Source organism: Poeciliopsis prolifica, unplaced genomic scaffold (genome assembly GCF_027474105.1).
Source record: "Poeciliopsis prolifica strain line A6 unplaced genomic scaffold, Auburn_PproV2 SCAFFOLD004, whole genome shotgun sequence".
NCBI lineage: Eukaryota > Metazoa > Chordata > Actinopteri > Cyprinodontiformes > Poeciliidae > Poeciliopsis > Poeciliopsis prolifica.
The window spans coordinates 12,031,757-12,057,927 of record NW_026562379.1 but is presented as its reverse complement, the minus strand read 5'-3'; the positions used below and the strand labels follow the sequence as shown (position 1 = coordinate 12,057,927).

The 26,171-nt window shown below is 38.0% G+C and overlaps 1 protein-coding gene across 2 annotated transcripts in view; it reads left to right on the top strand.

Annotated features, from left to right (window-relative positions):
* LOC129359070 (calsyntenin-2-like) overlaps positions 1–23,412 on the top strand; it is a 264,814-nt gene extending 241,402 nt beyond the window's left edge. For both annotated transcript variants that reach the window (XM_055028446.1, XM_055028445.1), the window contains 7 exons: positions 1,374–1,522; positions 8,902–9,113; positions 12,273–12,443; positions 12,534–12,679; positions 14,490–14,613; positions 18,492–18,676; positions 20,054–23,412. In XM_055028446.1, the coding sequence (XP_054884421.1) occupies positions 1,374–1,522; positions 8,902–9,113; positions 12,273–12,443; positions 12,534–12,679; positions 14,490–14,613; positions 18,492–18,676; positions 20,054–20,263 (1,197 nt within the window). In that variant the 3' untranslated portion in view covers positions 20,264–23,412. The remainder of the gene's footprint in view (positions 1–1,373; positions 1,523–8,901; positions 9,114–12,272; positions 12,444–12,533; positions 12,680–14,489; positions 14,614–18,491; positions 18,677–20,053) is intronic.
* The last annotated feature ends 2,759 nt before the right edge of the window (positions 23,413–26,171 follow it).

The following is a 26,171-nucleotide window of genomic DNA, read 5'->3' as shown; positions in this document are numbered from 1 at the left end:
GAGAAAGGGCAATGTGGATGGGAAAATGACAGGGAAGAACTCTGGGGAGTGTCACCTTGTCGCCAGGACCCAGTTTGAAGGAATAGGTAGCAATCAGTGCTGTTGCAGGAGGAACACACAATAACATCTTGGGGCAAGAAAGTCCTGTCATGAAATATCAAAGGGTTGCACAAGTAGGACCAGATTGTATAGATTTTTTTCCGTTTCTTCTGTTGTATCCATATTGATACTTAGGCAATTGTACCAAAAATGATCACTGATGGATGGTTTTTCACCTTCTTCTCATCGGGAGTTGCTGTAAAGTCTAAAAAATAGGAAACTTTGTAGAACAAACCAAAATTTATTAGATCGGGACAGCCTGTACTGTTTTTACCAGGCAGGATTTTTTTTTGTTTTGTTTTGTTTTTACTTCACTTTGTTTTTTACTTGGCTCAATGAAAATTACCTGACTAATAACACTGATCTGAGAAGTATTATTACTATAAAAGCTGAGTTGTAACTTTAAATCCAAATCCTGACTCTAAACATTTTCCAAAATTCATATGTATGTCATCTAAATGCTACTTCCATCTTTTGAACATACAGTATATATATTGCCACTGAGCTGCTCCTGCCTGTTGAAAGTTCGAAAGACTACATTGTCAATACCAATTAAATGCATTAAGTGTAGGTTCTACCTTATGCTCATAAATAGTTTACAGAACTCTGGCACATATAAATTACCAGTACAAGCTATTTTAAAAGTGTTGAATAACTTCAGTCTGCTTTTCTGCAGCCTCAAGAAGTTGTTATTCCGAAAGAGAAGAAAAACATCTGTACACTAACCGTGCTGCAATCAGATAACTGACAGACAAAGCTATTTGGTGAACAAAGTGGAGCACTTAGCTGCTAAATAGCCACAAATTCCCCACCGGAATTGCTGCAGAGTTAAGAGGAGAGTGATTATTGGACTCTCCTGTACAAAGTAGCCACAGATACCTCTCCAAGTGATTAATGATGCTGCTCTGCACCTGCTGAATTTGTAATTGACCGTAAACATGTTCAGCAACAGTTTTATGCGAGGTTCGTAGCTCTCCCAACTCGCTACACTGCCCCCAGGTGTTCAAAATAACAATTTCAGCCTCTTTTCTGTTTTATTGATTGACCCAGTAGATTCTGATCTGAAATCAGTTTTGAACTCAGAAAATGACAGACCAGTTAGCTTCAGGAGAACAGAACACTCAGATCTCTCTTTTTCCTCCAGTAGGTTGGCCTGTTTATGGCTAACAGACGAATAGTGATGGTTTCCAAAACAGAAACCAGAAAGATCCACTGCTTAAATGTCCATCAGTTTATTTAACATCTACTTGCTTCTCGTTTCTTCCATTTTCCAGTTCCACTTCAACCCAGCTCAGTCCATTTTGGTGATGGAGGGAGAGAATCTGGAGAACATTAACACAGCGGTGAGGAAAGTTTCCTACATAAACTCCCGCCAGTTTCCCACCCCGGGCATCCGTCGCCTGCAGATCTCCACCACCGTCCAGTAAGTGTGTCACCGACTTGCTCTTGCAGTTATTTTGTCTTCAATCCAACTTGTCCTCGTCTTCCCTGTGGATTCCTTCATATTTAGCATGCCTTTTATTGTTTCTGGGTTTCTGTGGGTCTCTTGTGAATGTTATTCCACCTCAACATTTCTGTTAAGTGTAACAACAACACAGAAGACAGCCTTGACTAATTTAACTCTCTTTTCACCCATTGATTTCCACACGTCTTGTCCCCGTGCTGCCATTTCTTTGGCTGTCACTTCCTGTTAACACACCAAATTGAGTTTGCTGTCGCCACTGGGGGCTAGTTTTAACATCCTCATGTCATGTATTAATAATTCCAGTCGGGTTTTGCTGGAGGAGTCAGAAAATAAAGATGAAAAAACTGAACGTGAATCTGTATGTGCGAGGGAGGGAGGGGGAGAAAGAGAGAGTGGCTTGTAAAACAGTCTCCCTCAGTGGGTAACTATTAAAATTCATGATTGTTTTAAATATATGTAGACCCCTGCAGCACAGCCCTGGGTTCCATCTCTCTTCCCTCCCGTCAGGGTCTTTGCACGGACACGGACCCGAGGACTGTGTGAACGCTGGTGATAAACCAAAGCCATTGAAGCTGGAGGCATAGCAGTTGTTAAGGAATACATTATACAAACGCAAATAAGCTTGCATCATTGCATTGGTAAATTTTGCTCAAATGAAATTTTGCTTGCAGATCCTGGACAAAGCGACAATAGCTCTAAAAATATGCAAATTTAAACTTGAAACTTGGCTTCCTGCCAGGAAATTTTGGCAACTGCATGACAAAGCCTGTCATGCAGTTGCGAGGATTGTTGTGCAGAGAAAAGTTGAGATGCTGAAGGATTTTTGGCAATTAAGCAGGTTTCTTTCTGACGTTTCATAATTGCAATAATACAGCAGCACTAATTCCTAACTACAGATCTTTAGTTTTTTTCTAAAAATGCACAGAAAGATGGAAATGCTATCAACTTTGTTGCTGATGTGAGAGGAACATAAGAAATGCAAGGTGACCAAAATACCAGGATTTGTTTCTACTTTTACCAACCTTGACCAATGAACGTCCAATAGAAATGAACTAGCTAATATGTGAGTGCCCCATAATAAGGCCTTTCACAACTGCTTTCTAAATAAGGTGGAAGCTACGGGTCAAAAGTGCATATGCGTTCCCATGACATTCTTTGGCCACTGCGCCATATAGTGCCCGGTATGACAATTACATTGGATTCAAAGTGCCTTAGTGGTCAGCAACGGGAAATACCAGCAGTTTCCAGACAGCAGCCTCGTGTAATTGTGGCCTTAGGGTTTAATGTCTTGATGAGAATAGACTGCCTCTGATATTCTTCTGCTCCAGTTGCAATTTTTCTGCTGAGATGATAAAATTAGAACCTTAGAATAGATAGAAAAAGTATACTGCCCACAAATGCATAAACTCTTATTAACTCATTAACAGCAGTGAATATTTTAATGAAATGGTTTAACATTATTTGGCAAACTTCTTTCTTTTGCTCTTGCATTTAAAAGGCGAGTGTCTGTGCAGTGTATTTAATAAACCTAGGTGGACTTTGCTAATGACCTTTAATTCTGCACATTTATCAACCTTAGACCACTAAACAGTTTGCCTCTCGCCATAGTTGTTACTGTTTCATCTACTTTGAGTTAACAACAGCAAATGTGTGTTAAGTGTGTTCTGGATCCTTCTGCTGATCTAATTTTTAGCTCTTGGTTTTACTGCTCTATCCAGATGAATGACCAGCAGAAACACTGGCCTCTACCATTACACTTATTGTCACTAAGTATTAGAGGCATGATGTACACAAAATAACTGTAAAAACAATTGAATTTGGAAATAGGCTGACCGTGAAATAAAATTACTGGCTGTGAATCAGTTGTGTCCGAACTAAACTGCAACGTTTAAGTACTTGCACTCCATCTTTTTTATTTCCAAATAAAAAAAAACTTCTCCATAAACAAAACTGAGTATTTTAATAAGGCAAAGTACTTTGATTTTTGTATAAAACAGGGGACTTGTAAATCATTATAAACCTTAAACAAAAAATGGTTATTAATGTGTGCCTTGTTAAAAGAAAGACATATTTCTTTTAATATTTTTTTGAGTGGGCTGTTTTTTACAGCTGTTGTTGGTCCAGAAATGGTTTTAGTCAATTCTCATCAACAGTATGGTAGGTAAGGCTCATTCTTTAATCTGAAATGCTTTATTGAAAAAAGAACATTTTGTTGTACCAAACATTTTCCATTGAAAGAGGTTTTACATTTAAAAAAAGACAAGACTATTCGAGGGGTGTCCATCGTCTGCACTTTGGGCACCTCTGCCGTAAATCCAAACAATAAATTTTGGAGGATCAGATGCAATAGTTTTTATCCAGCTCTCAGTAAAGTCACTTAGTTTATTTTTATTCTGACAGTAAAATGTTTACTCGCCTGGGCATGATGTCTCATGGACATCCCTTTTAATAATGCAATTCAACCTTTCCTTCTGCAACACAAAATAGTCATACAAAACGCAGCTTCTTTGAATATCTACAATAATCATTGGAGATTGATGAAATAATACGTTTTAAAGAATGTATGCTTCCGCCCCTCAGTGCAGTTTATTTTGTATCGGTCTACCAATTAGTTCTAAAGTGTTGATCTATTCACACTACATATCCCATAATGCACAGAACAACTGGCTCATCACGCCAGCTATGGGTCCACACAAGCTAGCTTGTGTGAAAATCAGATGGAGGAAGGAAACTTGCCAGACTTTCTATGTAGTGAAGCAATGGAAAAACTCAGTCAGCCTTGGCTTGTGCACATTTTAAAGATAACATGAGCAAAACTTAATCTGGAACTCTTTCATAATCCTTTCGCTTCTGATGCAGAGAGGTGCCTGTACATGCAGATGGACCTAATAGAGCTGCAGGGCAACAGCACACATCAAATTATGACTCAGTGGGTCCAGCACCGCTTTCCTGCTCCATTCCCAAAATGATGCCCCAACTGCCTTCAAGCTGCTTCAATGCTCTGCTTGTTTGTAATGGAGACTTGTGAGAGCGAGTGTTGCTGGTGAGGAAGACGCACAGAAGCTTTCTGACTGATGTGTCGCTCCAAAGTATTCTAAGGTTTCCACGACTCAAAACCTAACAAATTCATTTCTTGTCAAGAAAGGCATAAAGGAGCAGAAAAAGTAGCAAAAAGCGACATAAAATGTTATTTTTGTGGGATTTTCTGTTTGTCCTCTGCAATGTCAGCACAAACTTATGTTTCCACCAGATTCTTATTTCTTTCTCGAATATGTTTCTTTTTTTTCTTTTAAAACTAATCTTTTATGTAATGCATTACCTTGCCACCTGGATTTAACGAAGCATCCTATTGGATAATTAATGCATGGCCGACTGTCTTTCAGCTGGCAACAAGTTATTTAACCCCAACTGATGAGATAAGTAGCTTCTCATTTCTTAAACAACCATGTGGAAAGAGACATCCTGTAGTTGTGAAAAAGATATTATTATGGTAGGAAGGGTCAAATCATTGGCAAGCACCAAGCAGAGGAAACGTCTAAAGAGATTACAGAAACAACTAATTGCGGATCTTAAACCAGTTTCGGTTTTGAAAGAAGGAAACACCCTACAGCAGCTGTCTATGTTCTGCTTCAAACATGAATAAACTTGAAAGTTTGTATTGGCACACTTTGTTTTAAAGTTTTATATAGTTCCATATTTCTGTAAGGTTTGATGTTACTGCATTTAGTTTTACTTCTTGCTACTTGTCCTTTGATTCTTCAACTAACAGACAATGGATTTGGGATTAATACAGCTCTTTTACGCAGTAGTGTATTTTCTCATATGTTTAAAAATACAATTATAATAAAGATATGACAATAATATTTTCGCATTTGACTGTTTTTACTGTGAAATTGATATTGCTGGTGAACATCATTTATGTATTATTTAAAATGAATAAATAAAATGAATTCCCAGTCGGTCACCCAATTCTTGTTTATGCAATTTATTAAATATGTGTGCTGGATGATGCCGTCAAACTGAAAGAAGAAAAGTTGCAATGCAGAATAAAAATCTTAAAAGTATTGCGACAGTCATTCCGATTGAGGAGATAAGTACAACAAGGCCGACTGTCCCTTTAAAAGTCCCTCCGTGGTTTTATAAAGGCTTTACCACCTTCTCAATTTCAGTAAATTTCAGATACAATTCAAATATATTTTGTTTATTCAAAGAGAAATATTAACATAACTAACATATTCCAGGTATTTACTCATTTTCACAGCTTTTCATTTCTGTTTTGAGGTAAAAGTGGGAACAGTATGAGTTGTCTTTCTTCAGAAATCAGAAAATTGGGGCATTTTACGTGTAAAATTTGCACCTATTGGTTTAATTTATATGATTTTTTTTTTAAACTGCCTGAACTCTGAATGATGAAATAAAAAGTAAAGCTTTGAAGTTCTTGTAAATCATTTTTGAGTTTAAATGCAAATTAAAATTTCTTAAAAAACAACAAAAACATCCCAGCTTGAGATGAGAAAACATTATGCTGATGTGTGTCATGGATTGGTGTATTGCAGCATAATTTGCATCAGTAGGTGGGAATAGACAGATAATGCCTTGCAGCGTAAACTGTACGTTCCAGGTTTCCAATCCAGGAAAGAAAACATGTTATCATTTCCTGTAGCTGCTGCACAGTATGGAGGGAAAGCTCTGATGTCCCTCCCACCAACACGTTTGTGAGTTTGAAAGGCCTTTGGTGAAATGTAAAAACAAAAATCCCGCATGTTTGTTCAGCTCCCACCACCACATCACCACCAGCTGCAGCATCAATCCCTCACCCTGCCTCCCAGCTTCCATTATCATTTTAATAGCTCCTGTTTTCCATGTGATTGATGTTCAACCTGCAGTCTTACACCAGTGCATCTGTCAGGCTTTGCATCATTTCTGTACGCATACATGTGTGAACATGGCAGATGTATGTCTGTGTGTGGGTTATGGATAACGCTTACTCAGGCTTCATTGTAAGATCACAGCTAATTCTAGGCTCTCAATGAGCTCCCACCCATTATTTGTTGCCAATGGAAGCTGTGTGTTTATGAGGCAGGTATCGAAAACAAATATAGTCCTGCAGCTCTGATTCCACTAAATGAAAACGTACATAACAGAATGTATTGCCCTCTAAATAACTGTAGTAATTACGGAATAGATCTTTCTAGGATTTTTTATTTATTTATTTTTCTTTGTCTGTGAACTATCAGGTTTGATAGGAGGTTTACTAAACCTTCTGGCAAAAAAAAGCTATTGAGAACAGCTCTTGGATGATATTTAGTCTACTGTAACAAAATAACCCTCTGAAATATGACTGCAAATTATCTTCTGGGTTTGTAAACTATAAAATATAACGTGTAGGCAACGTTTATTGGCACCTCTGGTAAAGATGGGTTTAAAGAATTTAAATATATTCATAATCATGCATGTTTCAGCATCATGCCCTGAAACACTAATCAAGTCAAACATTGAGTACATTTATTCAACAAGGAAAGACATTCCAATATAAAGATATATATTTAGCAAAATGTAAGATTACACAACTAGTGGTAACCTTGCTGTTAATACTTCCCCACTAGTAGAGCTCTCACTGTTCTCACAGAACACTTCAAAATGTTAAAGCATTCAGAGATGAACCTTTGGAGTTTGAGTCATAGATTGAAGTAAAAGATGATTTAGTTGTATATTTGTTGAACTACGTTTGGGTTGAATTTTCCATTTTTTGTGGATCATTATTCTGATTTGGTATAAGCTACCAGATTTCTAAGAATCCATGGACTCAAGATTCCCTTACCTTTTGAAGTAGCAGGGCCACAGCATGTCAGATCTCCCACTATATTAAATATGAACATGACAAGAAAAGATACATGTGGGTTGTCATCCAGGCTAGTGGCCAGACCCAGAAAGAAACAGGCCTCTGTTTTATGTCATATACCCAAGACAATCAAAAGTAGCAGACTACGTATTATAAGTTCTTAAAAGCAAACAAGGAAAGTCTGAATATAAAAAACTGTTTCAGTTTTATCTGTCTGAAAGAGATTTTTAGGGATATAAATAGTTATCCATTTCAGTTTCGCTAAAATATTCAAAACTGCAATGAGAGATTCCCTCATTTCAATGCTTTTACAATTCTTAACCAGAGGTCCCAGCAAATGTGGGCAGCACTGTTCATAAAAATGTATGAACAGTGGCAATCAACTGCAAATATGTATTCACATTAATCATCATCCTATAATTTGTGGGTCTTATTGAGCTGTGACTCTGAGATGATTGACAGGAAACAAGCCCTCAACAGTTCACACAGTGGAAAGGTTACAAAGCTCCTTTAGGAGGGCAAATTAACATGTGGAATGGCACAAGATGAAGCACAAAAAACAAAACCATGCAGAATATTGTTTGTCTTTGATGAAATTGAAGAATCCAAACATTCAAGCTGATATAAAACTCAGATAAAGTACAAATGTTTATTTTTATTTGTCTGTTCACGCACATAATCTGAAAAAATGATGTGGCAATTACTACAACAATAGCATGCATTTTTTAGTGGTATGTCTGACAAATCTAGAAAAATAAACAGTCTTCTGTCAAATGTTAGCTTTTTTTTTCCCCATAGGAAACCTCTCACTGTGTGTCTCCATGACCTCTGATTCCATACTTTTGCAAGAAGTTGTACGATTTGGTGCCATAATTGTGTTTGTTTTGGTTTGTTCTTTTGCTGCCATTACTGAGTGTGAATTTTTTCGCCCTTGGTTTTGCAAAATTTAAAAGAGGGAGACAATTTGTAGCGAACAACTTCCCAAATCTGGAGTCTGAAAATAAGCCAGTTAAAAGTTTTAACGACCAGAACAATAAAGGGGTTTTATGGATGTTACTTCTTCTTTATCTTCTGTGAACCTGAAAGCTCCAAAGCTGCTGTCTCAACTGAATTTGGGGGAAAATAAAATGTGTCTTTATTTCCCCCATTTGGGGACAATAAAAAATATTTCTAACCTCAAAGTGATTGCTAATATTACTTCAAAATCATTTCCTTCTGCTCCGACTTTTACTTCTATGGTTTCCATTAGGGGAAAACAGAAACAGAGCATCCTACTGTCTTCTTTTATACTCTGCCTGTGGTCCAAGCTTGACGTGTCTGTGACCCTGAACCCCTGTTACTTATCAACTAATAGTCACAAACTAAAACCCTTACTGTGACACAACACAAAGAAACGCAGTTTTGATGTCATTTCAACCAACCTGTGCTTGTTGATTCAGCCAGCTGTTCTTTTCTTCTTCGTCTCACTTCTTTGTTCCACCTCTGTTTGGTCTAGGTGTTTTGGTGAAGACACATGTATCACGATCCCCAGCATCGAGGCAGTGGTGATGGTGCTGCAGCCCAGTGAGCCCAGGATCACCATCAGTGGGGTGGAGAGACTCAGCCAGTCGGCCTCTGACTTCAGAGCAGCGGGAGGCATCTCTCTATTTCAGGACCTCCACATTATCAGCACAGTCACCAGGGCAGACACCGCCCCCCGTCACACAGGTAGGACCTTTACACACACCAGTGGGAATAACCGGTGAAGATTTTTCTGATTTCTTAAGGTTACATTTCCTATGTTGTAAGCCCCTGAAGTCCATATTGTCAACACAAGCATTCCAATCTCTCATTCTCATCCAACAGGGAAGAAGGTCTAACAATCTCACAAAGTTTTTAGATTGACTATGTACCTCCCTCTAGGTGGAAGTCTGTCTTGGGTAAATATTTCAGCAAGTGTTTTTCATATTCATTGTGTGTTCACTCATTCATGAAGCCCACCAGCACATTCACACATCACCTGTCTCGCTAAGCAAAGCTTCAGAGAAAGCTAAACATTTCATAACACCTCTTGAGACCGTGGATAAGCAGATGCTGCTTTCATCTGCCGCATCTGCACAATCCGTCAAGTAAAAGCATCAAACCATCGTGCTCTCACTCTCACAATGGCAAATTCTCCAACTTGGGATATAAGTTTTTTTTTTTTTTTTTTTTCTTAAATATGTAATTAGGATAGTCCTGCATCGTAAATTGTTTCACAAAAACAGTTACCGTCTGTTCATGTATGATACTTTGTAAAAATATTCACACCCTTGAACTTTTCCGCATTATACCACATACACAAACTTTAATGTTTTTTAGTAAACCTTTTAGTGTAATAGACCAGACTGCATGTTTTTTGAGATGAGGAAAAAATACAGTCATGGATTACATGGCTTTGTGATCCAAAGTCAAAGTCGTGACTTTGACTTTGTTTCACTTCCAGATACATGATATTTGAAAATATAATGTGAAATGTTTGGTATGCTTTCATATTTAGACCCACTGAGTTAATATAAAATCAACTTTGGCTTTGGAGATGTGTAACTATCAGTTTAGTATATCTAGAGACAAAATGTTCTGCTAGTTGTTTGCAGAATAACTCAAACTCAGATTGTCTGGAGAGAGAGATCCTGTTATCTAGGAGCACTATAAGACAATTATAACTTTGAATATTATGTTCTAACCAAACCCAACTGTAAACTTCTTCATAACTTTCTCACTGACTTTTCTGCTATGATCCTTGGTCTCCATGATGCCAGTTGTTCTCTATTGTTCTCTGTTGTCCTCTTGGGCCTTTAGAGAACAGATGGATTTATGCTGAGATTATGTTTTTGTAAATATACCTTTACTTTTTAAAATGTACGGGTGGAAGTTATTACCATAAGTAGTTGTTGTTGTAAACTTTACCCCAAATATGATGATCCATTCCTCAGTATTGGACCCAGCAAATTGGTTATTATAATGCAAATATTAACAAAATAATGGATATGTGATTGGAAAGAAGTGGAAAATGGAAAGAAGTATAACTTATTTAATTCCGTCTCTTCTGCAAGTCAAACATGATTAACCCAAAACAATTTATCTCCTGTTCAAGTCCCACTGCGATCGCTCCCAGATGCTTAAACCTGCATAAAATGGAAACACAATGACATCCAAACACAAGTCTGAGAGAGCTGTAAACTAAACAATGCCCCTTTAAGGGTGAGCAGCTCTTCTCAGCAGCAGTAGCTGCAGTGAAAGCGAGAGCCTTTTGTTCTGATTACTCCCCACCATGTTGAGTCGTTCACCTGCAGCAGAGTCCATCCCCCTCTACACCAGACTGCTGGTATTAGTCCCTCCAGTTCCTCTTTATCACTCAGCGACCGCAGACCTCCTGCTGCTAAATGCGGCCTGTACCTGCCCAAGGGCTGATTCTTTCTGTTGCAATGCCTTGACTGGTGGCAAACGAGTGCGACTGTTAAATCTCACCAGCTCCTGTTCTGTCCAACGATCAGACCACAGAGGCAAGAAACCGCCCGCCTCGCCTCGCAGCCCTGCCGCTGGCAGTCAATTAGGAACAGATAAGCGGGGCGGGAGGGAAATTTTATCCCTCCATTGTGCGTAATGTGTGAAGGAAGAGGAGCGGAAAGTGGCATTGCTTTCAGGGAGTCAGAGGAACTCTTTTTGCAAGTGAAATGGAAGCTACGGCTGGGAGGAAAAGATTAGCAGCAAATCAGAGAATGGAAAGAATGGAAGACGGATGGATGGGAAGAGTTTATAGGAATTTGTCAGGGAGGAGTTACATTAAAGTGTCACAATGGGTAGATTCTGTGCTCTGTCAAAGCCTAAAGGATTTAAGATAAACCGTGGATCTCTTTTGCAAGACATCCTATAAGTTTCTTTCTTGCAGAAGTTTATGACACTTTCCTCTTTGCCATTGGTTTGTCTTCTACTTGACCTGACACAGCACTTCCTTGCATCTTCCTCCCAATAATTCCCCAAGATGTCTTTTTCCAAACTGATTCAGATGATTCTGAAAGTCACAATCTTTTGTGCTTAATACTTTGGCACTTTTTCCTCAGCTATCTGTCTTTTCTCAAATGTCCTGCTTTGCTATAGAGGTCACTGTTTCCTTTATCCTTTGGTATTCAGCTGCTCTCTCAGGCTTTTTTTATCTGAACTCTTCTTTTGTGTGATCCTTTCTACAATCAGCTTTATATTATGCTAGATTTCACTGTTAAAGGGTGTGTGGAAGATGGAGTTGTGTCCTGTTGGAATTTTGATTGACCAAGTTTATTTTGTTTCACTTTTTTTCATTAAAGGGATAATTGTTGGGTGTAATGATGCATATTTTTGCCTCAACATCCCCAGCATTATATTTTGTTAGATTACATTATTTGCTGCCTTGAGACTCTGTCTAAATGGCTAAATATTGCATTAGCATGAGAAATGCAAGTTCATAACCTTTGGGCTATTTTAGCCAACAATTATTGCATCCCACATATTAGCAATATAGATATTGCACACACTAATAACGTACTTCTAATAATGTAATTCTGAAGTGTAAAGCTTTATGAAGCATAAAGTTGCATAACATATTATGCAACTTTAGTGAGTATACATACCTGGACTTTTATGTCTGATTGTGACCTTTTGTGGACTATTCCATAATAAATTCAAAAGATGTTGTCTAATCTCTCCACTTTTGAAACATGGTGCAAAACAATCTTTAAAATTCCTAACTGAATATTTTTCACCAACGTTTTAAAGAAACAATTTATAGCAAAGGTATCTGGCAGTGGCACTTATCTCTTCTGCTTAAGTGCCAGGCAGTCAGACTGTACCATGATGTTTCTGTTTGCAAAGCTCATCAACCTGGCATCCTGGAGGAGATCATTCATAACTTGGACTACTGTGACATCCTTGTGTTGGGGGAGGAGCTAAACCCAAAACAAGAATCTCTCCAGCTGCAGCTGAGCTCGCTTCTGGGAAAACACCTCGATGCAACTAACTCCACGTCCGGCATGTCCATATATGGTAGGTGACCGACATCAAAAACACTCTGTCATGTCTGTTGCATATATAGAATATCTGTAGTAATAACACCTCTACTGTCCCTGTCCACAGGTGTGGACTCCATGACAAACTATGAGCATGTGATCAGACAGGTGCATTACTACCACCTGCAGCCCGGACAGCTGACAGAAAGGAGGTTTCGCCTGACCTGCTCAGAGCTCAATGGCCGCTACACCAGCAACGAGTTTACCCTTGAGGTCAGCCGTCCAGCAGCTTAATAGAGTTTTCTATTTATATTATTTTTGTTTTCTTTGTAGCTTGTTAGACTTTTTATTGTTTATATGCTTTTCACCTGCCGTTGTTGTGCCCCTGTGGGTCATTTGGACTTGAAATCATCAATTTGTTGATAGCAGAAGGCAATAACAAGCAGCAGAAATGGCATTCATAGTTTGAATCTAATTTGACATAAATACGACTAAATGTTTGCTTTAGGTCTAAATGAAAATAGTCTCAGAAATGAAGCTGCTCACAGCAGACATTTTGAGGACTACAATGAGGATTTTAAGAGGACTGCTTCATTTTCTGCTTCTTTTGAATCTCTATCACTGAGGCAAAAAGGGTGCAAGTCTGAATGGCTCACTGCAATATAATAGGCTCAGTAATGGCAGATACACAAACATCAAATAGAACATGGACATGACTTTCACTGGCTGCAGCCAAACAGATTTTGAGCATTACTGCTGTTTGGCATTTGCAAAAATAAGAAACCAAATAGTTGTTTTCTCTTTTCATCACATTGTTTGACATCTGCAACTATGCCAGAAAGCAAAACAGGTCAATATTAGATGATTTGTCGGCACAAGTAATTCTTAATCAAAATAAAATGTGTCATGTCCAAACCAGCATTATTACAATTTTACTGAGTGCTTTGGTTTTAGCCACCATATAAGGATACTAACATGTAGTCCCTGTGGATAAGTCAAGCACCACAATACATACGTGTATTGTGGTGCACATGCAGAGAACGGAAAACTAAAATAACATTCTCACACAGAGCACTGTCTGCAACCTTCACTATGTTTCTATCAGTGGTTGCCATGTTGGAAATAAACCTTGGAGCTGCTTGGAGAGGTCTGACTTTTCCATTTCAGGGGCCATTCACCTTGTAATTTGAACTTGGGAACTCAGGAAGGGAAAATTTTCCAAGTAAAAACAAAATACATCATAAACCATCTATAAGGATTCCTCCCACCATGGTGACCTTCACTCACTGTTTTCACTGATGCTTGAGATACTGCATCAAGGCTGTTGATATATTCCTGATTCACCCACTTATGTTTTCTTAGGAGATCACAGCTTCTTGCAAATTAAACTGTTAATGATCAATATGTGAACCAAATTACAGGAGTTCTAAATCAAGCCATTCGTTCTGAGTTTTTAACTTTTCGTCATTGAAAATAAACATTGAAATCCATACATTTTCTCATGACATGATATAGTCAAGGAAACTTTATGGTGAAAAAGTATTATCCTAAATTTGAAATAGTAAATGTAAAATTAATAGTAAAGGCAAATCCTCACATGTGTCACTGTTCTTGCAAACTGCACTAAAGGGCACCCGCACCATTTTCTTTGTCACATAAACTGGGCAAAACGGCAGTTCAAGAGAAAATGAGTTTGTTGCACATGAACACATTCAACAGAAGTTAGACAGCTGTTTCACATTATAAAGAAAGGAAACAGAGCATCAACTTGAATTTCTTTTTCCCCTGAAGCATTCTCACCAGGTCAAGATCAAATGTATTTATATAACACGTTTTCAAAAACTCAAGGTGCACAAAATGATGCACTTAGGCACTTAAGCAGCCTTTTCTAGCAGCAAAAACATTTGCACATGATAGCTGCTGAATCTTTCCTGATGAGTGAGTCACTGTTTGTCTTCCTGACTGGAACAAAAATTCACTTTCTTCTTGTTTACCTGGAGGAAACTTCTGTTTGGGTTGAATGGTTTAAAAATTTAAAGCCAGGAATCCTGATTCAACCCGATTTTGTTTGTCCTTCCACCAGGTGAGCGTCTGGCACAGCTCAGAAACAGAGGAACACATCAGTCACATGGCGGCCCCTCCTCAGTACATGCAGGTGGTCCACCACCCATCCATGATCAGCGACCTTTACCCCAACCATGCTTCAGGTAAGAAAGCACATTTGTAAGATTTCAGTACCAAACAGCACAGCAAGCGTCGCTTGCAGCACACAGAGTTCAGTTTTGTTCCGACCACAAATTTCTATGTATTTTATCGGGATTCGTGTGAGCAACACAAAGCATTGCATTGCTATGCAATGGGGGGTAAGCCACATGACAGCTGATGGCTTGATTTTCTCAATCTTCAGGAAATTGAAATTGAAGTAATACTTCAATAAAAAGGCAAATAAATCAAAAATCATATGTTATTTGTTGTGGAGTAAAAATGTAGAGATCCAAGAGAATGCTCAATTCCTTTTTCTAAGTTTGTTTATGACTCTGTTGCTCAAGGGGCTGCTCTCTAATGCCACTCTTGCTCTTCCCTCTGAGCAGCCGAGTGATCTGAGGTAAAAAGAGTGCGGGTTGGCGGAGGGGAGCCGGTCTTAATCTACCACATGTGATTTAATTATTCATCAGAATCTAATGGATTCTACTTAGAGTCCTGGAGAGTTCAGTGACTGAGGCTGTTAACGGAGCAGATAGCTTGCGTATGTGTGTGTGTGTGTGTGTGGGTGTGTGTGTGTGTGTGTGTGGGGGGGGGGGGGGGGGGGGGCGTGTGTGTGTGTGTGTGTGTGTGTGTGTGTGTGTGTCCGTGGAAGGAGGTCAGAAGAACAAAGAGGGCAGTGAGCGGCTGAGCAATCAGAGTATGTCAAAAAACTAAATACTCAACAAAGAGAGATTCCCAACTCTTTAGGCACATGTGCCTGCAGCTGTAGACTTGCCGTATGTTGAGTACTTGTAGGGGTGGTGATGCACTTGTGCGAACGAAGACTTTCGGGTTACTGCATGAAGCGCTACTCAGAAGATCAAAGTCCCTGAATTTGGTGTGAAAATCTACAAACTAGACTGAATCAAATGATCAGTTGAAGAGTGCTCTACGAGCCGTAGCCTCATTAACCGCACGCTTCCACTCACCAGGAAGGACTGCTGGAGAGAGGGCCGGCACAGAGCAGTCACGCATCTTTCAGGCGGCTGGAGATCAGAGTGAACCAAATAAACAACTTCAGTACCAGAGCCATGCTTCAGCATGTGCTGCAATATTATCATGTGCCTTTGTAGCCTTCCGTCACAGGCTTTCCATAAGTAGAGATAAGTCTAATGTAGATTAAATATGACTTCTTTTTTTTTCGTATGAGGCAAGAAGCTTCTCTTCTAGATAATAAATCCATTTGCAGTGTTTAGATTTGGGTACAGCCTGATCTGCTGTAACAAGTTTTTTTTTTTTTTTTTTTTACAGGATGTAAAAATACTGTCTAAATAGAATCTGCTCTATTTTCAGAATAAAATGTTTTGCACTGAGTTATTCATCATGTTACCTCATTAACAGAAAACATGGAGAGTTGTACTGGCATGCTCACCGTGAGGACTGTACACACTTCATTCAGAATGTTTAATTCTAGACTTTAACCTTAAAATCTGATTCAACAAGCTTGTCTAAAAGGGTTATTAGTATTAGTATGTATGCGATATTGCATATTTTGGTATTGATCTAATATCAATTGAATACAAGGACGGTATCGCCAATGCCACTAACAATATTTTTAGTTTCAGCCTGACAATCATCAAACTTCTGCCTTTTAGGTGCTTTTTGTTTTCTTTTGTTTTTCCTTCAGTTGTTTTGTTCAAATATAAGATAGAATGTAGACTTTAATAACATGCTGATATATTAAAAATTAACTATATAAAAAGTAAAAAATTAAATAAACATTTGCAAAGTGCAAAATAATATGATACGACAGCAAATTAAAGCGATTTGAGTTGTTATCAATCTTTTTACGTGCTCTTCACATTTAAGTGCTATCTTGTCTTTCACATGAAATCCCAAAATAATACATTGTTTACATTATGTTGTATGTCTCTCTGAGCTTTTTCACTGATATTCATCTCATAATGTCTATAATGAGAGTCAACCAAAGCAGTAAAAGTCAGGATTAGGGGGCAGTTTGAGCCCAGGTGGGAAACGTGAGGCTCTATTAAGGTTTTCTTATGATTCATTTACCGTCACTCTTCATTTCAGGCATGGATTAAAAAAAAAAAAAAATAGAAGTACCTGCTTGTGCTACTTACAGTTTAGACATGAATAATTAGAGGGAGAGAATATTGATTACTAAAGATTCACACACCAACCCAATTCTGACAAGAGCAATAAATGTTTTAATTATAAAGCAAAACATAAGATTAGTTTTGACAGATTTTTTACAGGAAAAGCCTAAAATTTACTGGACAAAAAAGTAGAGAAGAAAATCTAAATTATTAAAGAAGCCCATTCTGACATATAAAGATCTAATCCGATTTAGGGAGCCGATTAACAGTCACAGAGTAATGGCTGCATAACCTGAAACAAAATATATTAAGAGAAGAGGTGTGGACTCAAGTCACAAATTTAATGACTCAAGAGACAACTTGATAAAAAAAAAAACCATTAAACCCTTTGGGCTTGAGTTGGATTTTCACACATGTGACTTATTATTTATTTCGAGATTGAACTGTTATACTCGTCCCGCTATCCGGTTCTGACCATTTGTTAGTGTTTCCTCATCCTGCATACTGTTGTTTACCTGCTTTTCTTCTGCACCCTATGATGAAGCAGAGACACTTACAGTGTGGAAAGGTTCTGTAATTAATATGTCACTAATAAAGAGGATCATCTATCACATTTTTTTTAGAATCCGTTAAGGAAAGCTTTATTAATTGCCAGGCAGTTTAGGGTAATTTACTGTAACCCCATATAACACTAGACAGAAAAATACTATTCTAAATAATGAGTATGAATATTAGTTTGCTAAACATGTAGACTGCTAACCACAGTAAAGAGGCAACAACTGCTGATGTCTCTCTACAACATCAGGAGTTGTAGAGAAACCTTTCACTTAATGAGTGAAAGGTCATAAAGTGACTGACGTATGGGTAACGTTTTCTTAACAACTTCTAATCATGGAGCCTGGAAAGGTTCTAACTTAGATGCAAACCCAAAAGACAGTAGCAGATTGGCTTCTAAATCAGATGTTTAACCCTCTACCTGCTAACCTTGTAATACCAAAACCACAAAGTAGCATATTACTTTTCATATTAAAATTGAATGATCTGACTTTTTCAAGGCATTTTAAATGGTCCAGTTCCAAACTTTTCACCCCCACAAAATAATGTTTTGCCACGTCCATATGTGGTACTAAATTGGATCCGTTTGAAATTGTTTCAAAGCATCTATAGACTGAATGGTCATGTTGCATTTTGTCTGACTTCAACGGCATTGACATGAGCCATGCGTCATAACTCTGCACAAGAAGAAGTCAAATGGTAAATACAGATGTAAACACTAACTGAAAATTACAACAGGAGTTGCAGTTGTTGCTCTGCAGAAGACTGTCACCATTTATTGTGCTGTATTTTTATTATTTTCATATTGTTGGCTTCCATTCCTGAAAAACCTTAAATTGATCCACAGAGGGGGGACATCCGTCATTGCTTCCACTGCTGTGGGACATCAATGTTCTTCTTCATAAACTTGAAGTTTATGACTTGGAGTTGACCCAGAACTTGCATGGGTCAACTCCCATGGACTTTGGACTTTGGACTCAGCTCAGAACCTCCAAGTGTTAACTTGGTATTTGTTTCAAGAATTTGAGGGATGGCAGAGGGAGAGAACTTGAGACTTGTGTCTTGATTCTCTGTGTTGTTAATTACTCATAAAAATCTCCTACTAAGCTACTATTCTTCTTGACTAACGGCAAAATAAATCCAGACTAAATGATGCCCAGCTATAACAGAGAAACATGCTGCTTCTGCATTCCATCAACCTCATCTGGTTCCTCTCCTTCTGTCCTCAGGTGTTCCCAGCGCTGCCACAGTGGTGATCGTCATGTGCATCGCCGCCCTGGTGGTGGTGGTGGTGCTGGGCATATACCACATCCACATGACCCACCAGCAGGAGGTGAAGCAGGGGGAAACGGCTAGGGAGGCGGACACAAACTGGGACGACTCTGCTCTGACGATTACAGTCAACCCCATGGAGGTAGGAGTGGAGAGAGTGTTGGTGATCAGAATGTCTGCAAGATAAATAAGACTGTCTCCAGTGTTCTAGCTGTAAGTTAGTGAAATCTAACTCCAGCATAAGTCCTACGTGAGCCAAGATGCTCCAATCAGAGATTCTTCAGTTTTTATCAAATTTTGACCTGCTGATTTAAGTTTGGACAATTTTGATTTACAATGCATAAAATATCTATTTGAAGCCTTCCATCAGTAAGTTTAGGGCTGAAACGATTGCTCGAGTGATTCGAGTACATCAATTATTAAAATAAAACACATGAATGAACAATGCAATAAAAAAAAGAAGGAGCATCAAAGATTTATGCAGGGTATCTGGGCTACAAAGTACAATTCCTCTGTTTGATTATGAATGCGCAAACCTGAAGCTTTGCAATGCAAAATCAATAAATTAAATGAGACTTGATAAAAATGAGGAAAAAAAAGTTATTTGATCAAAACCCAGCTGCCTGGTTCTACTTTGGCAAGCGGTTGTGAAGCATGCAAGCATGCCGCAACAGTTTGGCAGAGCTTTTTTTGGCTGACAAGAAAGCACCCCTTCTGTTTGTCTTGGGAGTCTTACTCCACAAAAATGTAAAACTCAATCACATTTCATGTGTCTGACAAACAGAGGTCTTCAACGTCACATCAGGACTTCTTTTTAATTGCTGTCCTACCCGCTTCGATCTGTGAAGTACATCTTTTCTGACATGTGTGACAAATACAACACAAACCCGGATATTTACACACACTGTATCAAGTGACACATGAACTTTAATTCAGACTGAATTTTTTACATTTTAGGCAAGTTAGGATTGCAAAATGCAAGAATTATAAGCACAACATTTTTCAGAAGAGTTTTCTGTTTTTAAATTCTGAAGTTCTGATTTATTGATTTAGAACAACTGCACTGCTTGAGTCAAATTATGCAAAAATAAAATGACATCAAAAAATATCAGGGGGGAAGGGGGGAGAAATAGTCAGTTCTAAGAAAAGCAATAAAGGAGCAGGATATTAATTTTGACATTTACTTTGATCCAATGAAACTAAAATTGTGTTTTTTGGCCATAATGACCATTTGAAGAAAAAAGCCTGAGAGCACCATTTCAATGGTGAGGTACGGAGGTGGCAGCATCATGATACGTGGGTCTTCGCTACAATAGATGCCATCATCATAAGGACAGAAACGTATCTGGTTAAAAATAATAAGGTCCATGTTTTCAAAGAACAGTTATGTGTAAGCAATTGGAATGAGTCACAAATCTAGCAAAGTATTCTGACCCAAATTTTATAGGTAAAAAAGTAAGTTTTGTGTTCTTTAATCTGGGACGATAAGACAAATAAGGTTGTATTTTTGTCACCACAGAATTTGAAGAACCACACAGCAGGGGAGGAAGAGGCCAGTGAGGAGGAAGAGGAAGAAGAGGAGGAGGAAGATGATGAGGATGAGGAGGACGAAGAGGTCACCAGCGATGAATCAGATGACAGTGAGGAGGAAGTGGATGTCCAGCTACCCAGGATGCAACGCTCAAGTGAGAAGCCCCAAAGATGGGACAAACCAACAATATGCTATTGAAAACACACATTCACACACACATTCTCTCACTCCCACACACACACAGACGCACACGCATTCTGTAACACATCCTCGATGAAATCCCACATCAGATGGCTGTAAACAACAACAAAAAGGGACTTCACGTGCTTGAAAAATAAAGTATTGTTGCCCCCTAGTGGAAGATTGTATGAAAACACCAACAAATGCAGATCAGAGAAACAATGGGGCGCTAGAACTGCTTCTCAAACAACAAAGCTCCACAAATCTGGGTCATTCTCGGAGAGATGATAGCTCCCCCTCATTTCTACTGTCTTCTGTGAGAACAAGTTGTAAGAAACCCATTTTTTTGTCGACTCGGTCCCATCTATCCAGTTTGATGTGTAAAATTCCACAGTAAGATTTCTGATGTCCCCACATTAAAAATGCAAAACAGCCTTTATTTAAGAAAAAAATGAGTTGCAAAAGTAAAGAAAATGACACTATATTTTGGTTTGTATACTTATTATTTATCTGTCTTTATTCTAGCCAATATGGCAAAGCCAGGTGATTTTACAGAAAAAACATATTTTCAATGGTATTTTAAAAAAACAAAGAAAAAAAAAAGATCAATGTGCTGTTTCAGATGTCATGTCGAATTAGCAGCCAGCTCTACGTTCTGGATTTTTGAGAATAGAAGAGGAGTCTCCTTGTACATTTTTATACGCTCTCTTCTTGTAAATATCAAGTATAGTAAGTGACACCCCTCCTCATCCTTCTCCTTTACCACCGTCCTGAAATGTTCAACAACCCTCCTATCTTCACCTGTACACAGCACACGTCACCTGTTCATATGTACGGACGCACTCTGATCCCTTAGCCTGCAAGAATACAACCCAAAGGCTGCTTTTTTTCCCCCAATCAAACTGGTTCCAAGACTAACTGGGATCCACAGCAGAATTTCTTCATGTTTGAAATGGTGAAGCATCTCAAAACCTCTTTACTGGCCCAAGATGAAGAGACCTCAGAGAAACAAGTGAATTAAAGTGATCATTTTGTCTGAAAGTTTTTTCTCACGTCTCCTTAATTCAAGATAAAAAGCAACAAAACACCAAGCGTCACCATGTTTAAGAAATCAGATTCACACTAGAATGACACAATATTATCTATCCTCTTCATGCTGTCTTAGTATCTGTCTTAGTAAGTAATGTGTGTCAAGGCTTTGCAATAAGTATCGCAAATTTAAATCCCATTTCACTCAGTGCCATTTACATGTTGATATAAATAAATTGTCACCAACTGGTCTTTACAAATCCTGCTTTATGCAGAATGCTAAGGCAATTTATACTTTTTATGGTTTAGCTCAAGGACAAGGCCATTGCAGCTGACATTGATGTTAATTCAAATGTAAGTGCGACTGCCTATGTAGGTTCTGCAGTTTTGTTGTACTAGTCAAGAATTTTCAAGATGTCGTTTTACAAAATGTTCTCTCAAAAATACATATTATGGCTGCCATTAAAATGTAATCTTACAGCTGTGAGTCTTCTTGAATTATATTAGGCGACATCCCAAACTATAGGATTTGAAATTGACGGTTGAAGCTGTCTTTAGACTCACAATAGAGACAGAGGTTGAAAGGTCAGAGGTTAAAGAAATGATCAACTTAAGCCTTGCTGATATCTGCTGAAGTTGTCTCTATTTTCCATTTCAAAAAAGATTCCACTGAGGTACAAATGACATCCAGTAGTCGGCAGCTCCGGTTTTTACATCCCCCCAAAAATTGGGTTTGATTCCTAAAACTGATTAAATACAAGACATCAAAAGAAGGGAAACAACCAGCAGTTGTTGTTGTTGATAAAGTTTGAAGAAAAAACTTGGAAATGTCAGCTGAACATAGAGTTGCCCTTTTAATAGCTTCTTACTGATTATTTTGCTGCCCGTTACGTTTATCTAACACCTCACCGATTCTTAAAATAGCTAACTCTGAGTCTTCTTTCCATTAACTTCCATTTGAGATCAGCATGATCAAGGAATAATTATGTGATCCAGTAACTGATTATAAAGGATATAACATTTTGAGTAGAATTGTTTGGTTTTAAAACAACTTTACTTGTATGTTTTAAGCTGCTGTTGACATTTAAGTCAGTCTTGTGAAAAAACTTTACGACCTTGAATTGTTTTGTTAGTTTTGACTCTTGTTTATGAACCGAAGATCTGCAGCTGTAGTATGACACCTTGTGGCCATACAAATAATTGTCCAATTGAAGAATCCTATTTCACTACACATTTCCTCACCAATTGACAAACTTAAATACAAACGTATAACACATGAAATTAAGTTGTAGCTGCAATAAGATGACACCAGAGAGAGAAATTCTAAACTTGTCAAGTAACTGTTCTATGTCTTACACGTTTATCAAATCAACTGCATATTATCCAAAGTAATTAAAAGTCAATTTGGTCATTTAAACACATGGTTGCCATTTTATTGTGTGCTATTTTTATAAATATTTGCAGTAGGTCTATAAATATGCTTCAGGAGAACATAATCCGAGTGCTTTTGCCGCCATTTAAATCTAAAAAATTGAGAAATAGTCCGGTGCAGCTGTGGAAGAAGTGAGAACAAAATGAATACATGACTCACTTTTCACTTGCTTAAAGGTCTCAGATAGAAGTTTTTTCATATCAAAGTGAAAGGACATTAATCTATGACTGTGGCCATCCTGATTTAGTCTGGTTGTACCGTTTGATAGCAGAGAAACCAGTTTGAGGACAAATCAAAGTTTTTTTTTTTTGCTGGAAAGCGGCCTCTGGTGAGCCTCCAGTTCTTCTCTTGAGGGCAAATCTACTCTATGTGTGTACCGTAAGCTCTATTGTATCTCCATGTAAAGCTCTCATATGTTGTTTAGGAATTTTCCTCATCTGCCTTGAAACCTGGTCTTGTGATATCACCTTCCCTCCCGCACCCCCAATTTAAAACTTTGGTGGATTTTGCATCGGCCCGATCCCCAGTGTTGTCCTGACGTTTGTTTTAGAAGAGGACATTGGAATTAACATTGAAACCTTGTATAACGTGTACATTTTATTTATTATTTTTTTGGTTTTGGTTTTTGGACTCTTTGTTCTGTTTTACTTTGGAATGGTCACTACAGCACTTTCTGTAAATTGGCCAATAAAAACTTCTTTTTGAATCAAGCTGTGGGAGCTTTTTTCTGGTGTGTGCAGTGAGTGAGTTATTGTAATAGTTGCTTTATGGAGTATAATTAGTGCTCAAATTTCAATGTGTACTCTTTAAAGCCTGGCTACAAATGACATAATAGCATTAGTAGTTTTTTTTTTGTTTTGTTTTTTTTTTGCCTGCTATCTTACCAGTACACTTTTACACCTAAATATAGCAATAATTTTCATGTTCAAGCTGCTGAGAAGGAGTTATTGTGTTTAGGCCAATGGAATAGAAAACATCTATTTCAAAATATTAGAAAATCATTTGGATGTTTTACAAAGTGCTTTGCTTTGTTTGTTTTGAGCAACTGAAAGTGAAAACACAATCAAATTGCAGTTCTTAAAATCACAACTTTAAGACATGGATGTCTTTAACTTGGTGATGTTGACCTGCATAATTAAAGAACTATAGATATGAACAGGAGTTTGTAGTTGAGTTTAGACAGGGACTTAAATCTGGGTTATTTGAAATGTTTTTAATTAGGATTCTTTATTTTTGTATGCAAATTGAAAAGCTGCAAACTGGGAGCAGCGGGGCCAATGTTCCCAGCCTATAAACCTGGCTGCTCTCCCCATAGTAAGCAGTCTGGGTATTTTTGTTGGGTGTTTGTTTTAGTTCTGGCTGACTGGCTTTCCTTTCACTGCAGCAGGCAGTTTTGTTATTAGCTTGGGATTGCCAAACTAATCACACACACCTTCTTAATGAATTCAGGAAGGTGGATTTTTGCTCCCAGCACCAGACAGAACTTTTGGCAACGTGAAACTATTAAAGCAAACACTGGTTTTATAGAACATCTTGGGGCCAACACAGTTAAGAAAGGGGTATATTGAACACTGACATTTATTTGAATGAACACTGATGTGATTGTCAGTGTTCATCGTTCCAGTAAGCAAAGCACTTTGTAAAACATCCAAAATGCTCTCGTTTTGTTGAACAATAAATATATTATTTTCTTTTGTAGCCCATTAAGTGAATTATGAAGTAAAACTAATCTCTTTACAAAGGTAAAAAACATCACCAGTTCCATGTCTAGTGGGTTGACGCGCGTTCAACTAGATCAGCTCCTCGTGATTTGTGCACACTCCAGATGCAGGGTGAACAAATTACGTCACTGCATAACTACGGACATACAACACATAATGTGGTGAATGTGACGGCCCAAAGTTTCTATCATCTGGAAAATAATAACCTGCATCTGAGCCTTGACGTTTGATGGCAAATAGTAAATTTGGCCTCACTTAAATTAGCCTGGATGATCTCTATCCCGGCTTTTGTTTTGAAATGAATTCAGAAGTACAATTAGTAATTGTTTCAGTTCTGAAATTATTTCATATTTTGAAATTACCCATACAACCCGAATACATCGCCAGTGAAAACATGTAAAGTCCTTGAAGGATTTGAACCCAGCAACTTCTTGCTATGAGACAACTGTGTCACATGCAGCATCTAAAAAGTCTTATTTTAGAAATTTTATTCAAGAAGCAAAACTAATATGGCATTTACATAACATTGACATTCAAAAGAAGCTGAATTTTGTTTCCATTAGCTGTACTATTAGTCATCTTTTGCCAGAAACATATCCCTCCATGCAGAATAAATGAATATGATTTGTTAATTTACCTTTGCTGAACTGACTTTTTGAATCAAACAAACTTGTTAATGATACTCCAATTTACTATGTTTGGTCATAATGTGTAAGAAAACTGCTTAGAATCAAATGTACACATACAGTAAAGTGTATCATTATTCATCTCTTGAGCTTCAATGCTGGACTAACTTCCATCATTATCTAATGGAATGTTTCCATCTAGTGGTTAAAAAGTACAGTACAGAGTTTTAAAACACTTTCAATACCTCGCTCACATTTAAGCCGATCATAATTACACTGTTACAAAAAAGCCAAGGCGATCCTCCAACTCACTGTTGTGAAATAATTTGTAATTCTGTAACCTAGTGGTCATTTTCCTGCCTTCAAAGCTCACAGTAGAGAATTCTGCAACAAAGGCTGTGAAATCAGAGCATGACTGAGGCATCATGCCAGTGAAGGTTGACACATGAACTTGAATAATGAAGCTCAACTTGCCTCAAACAGAGCCTCATTCTTTATGTATTATTCATTATGCAGCTTTTCAGTCCGGTATATAGCCTTCACTGTAACCCTGAACAGAGAAGGAAATCTCTTTTGAACAAAGAGATGGACATATAATTTAACACAAGAAGTAGACTGAGAAAATTAAATCATGAGAAAATTAAATCATGACCAGATCAAACATTTTGAGCCAGAGGAAGGGTCAGGCTGATAGTTTAATGTACCAGCAGAGGGATCTCTGAGGTGTGCAGGGAATTTGAAAAATTTTTGAACTACTCCACTGTGGAAAATGTGAAGTTGATGAAGCACTGTTTGGATCCCACGGTGAGCGATGGCCTTCATGCCGGCCAGACAGTGTCCTGCAGTAAAACTCAAAGCAGAGAATGCTTCAAAACTACTAATGCTCTGTATTTTCTGACCCCATGCAAGGTGGGTATTGGTTGAGCTAAGGTTACTATGCCTGGAAAAGTGCTATATAAATCATTGTTACAAGAAAATGAATATGATTCAAATCTGGCTCACGTGATAATCAAATTATCCAGTAATAATTATGTCAATTTTTTTTTTTTTTTTCAATTTTAACCTTCTGGAAAATGATAGCATATCATTTGATAAATAATGTATATTGATTTACAATC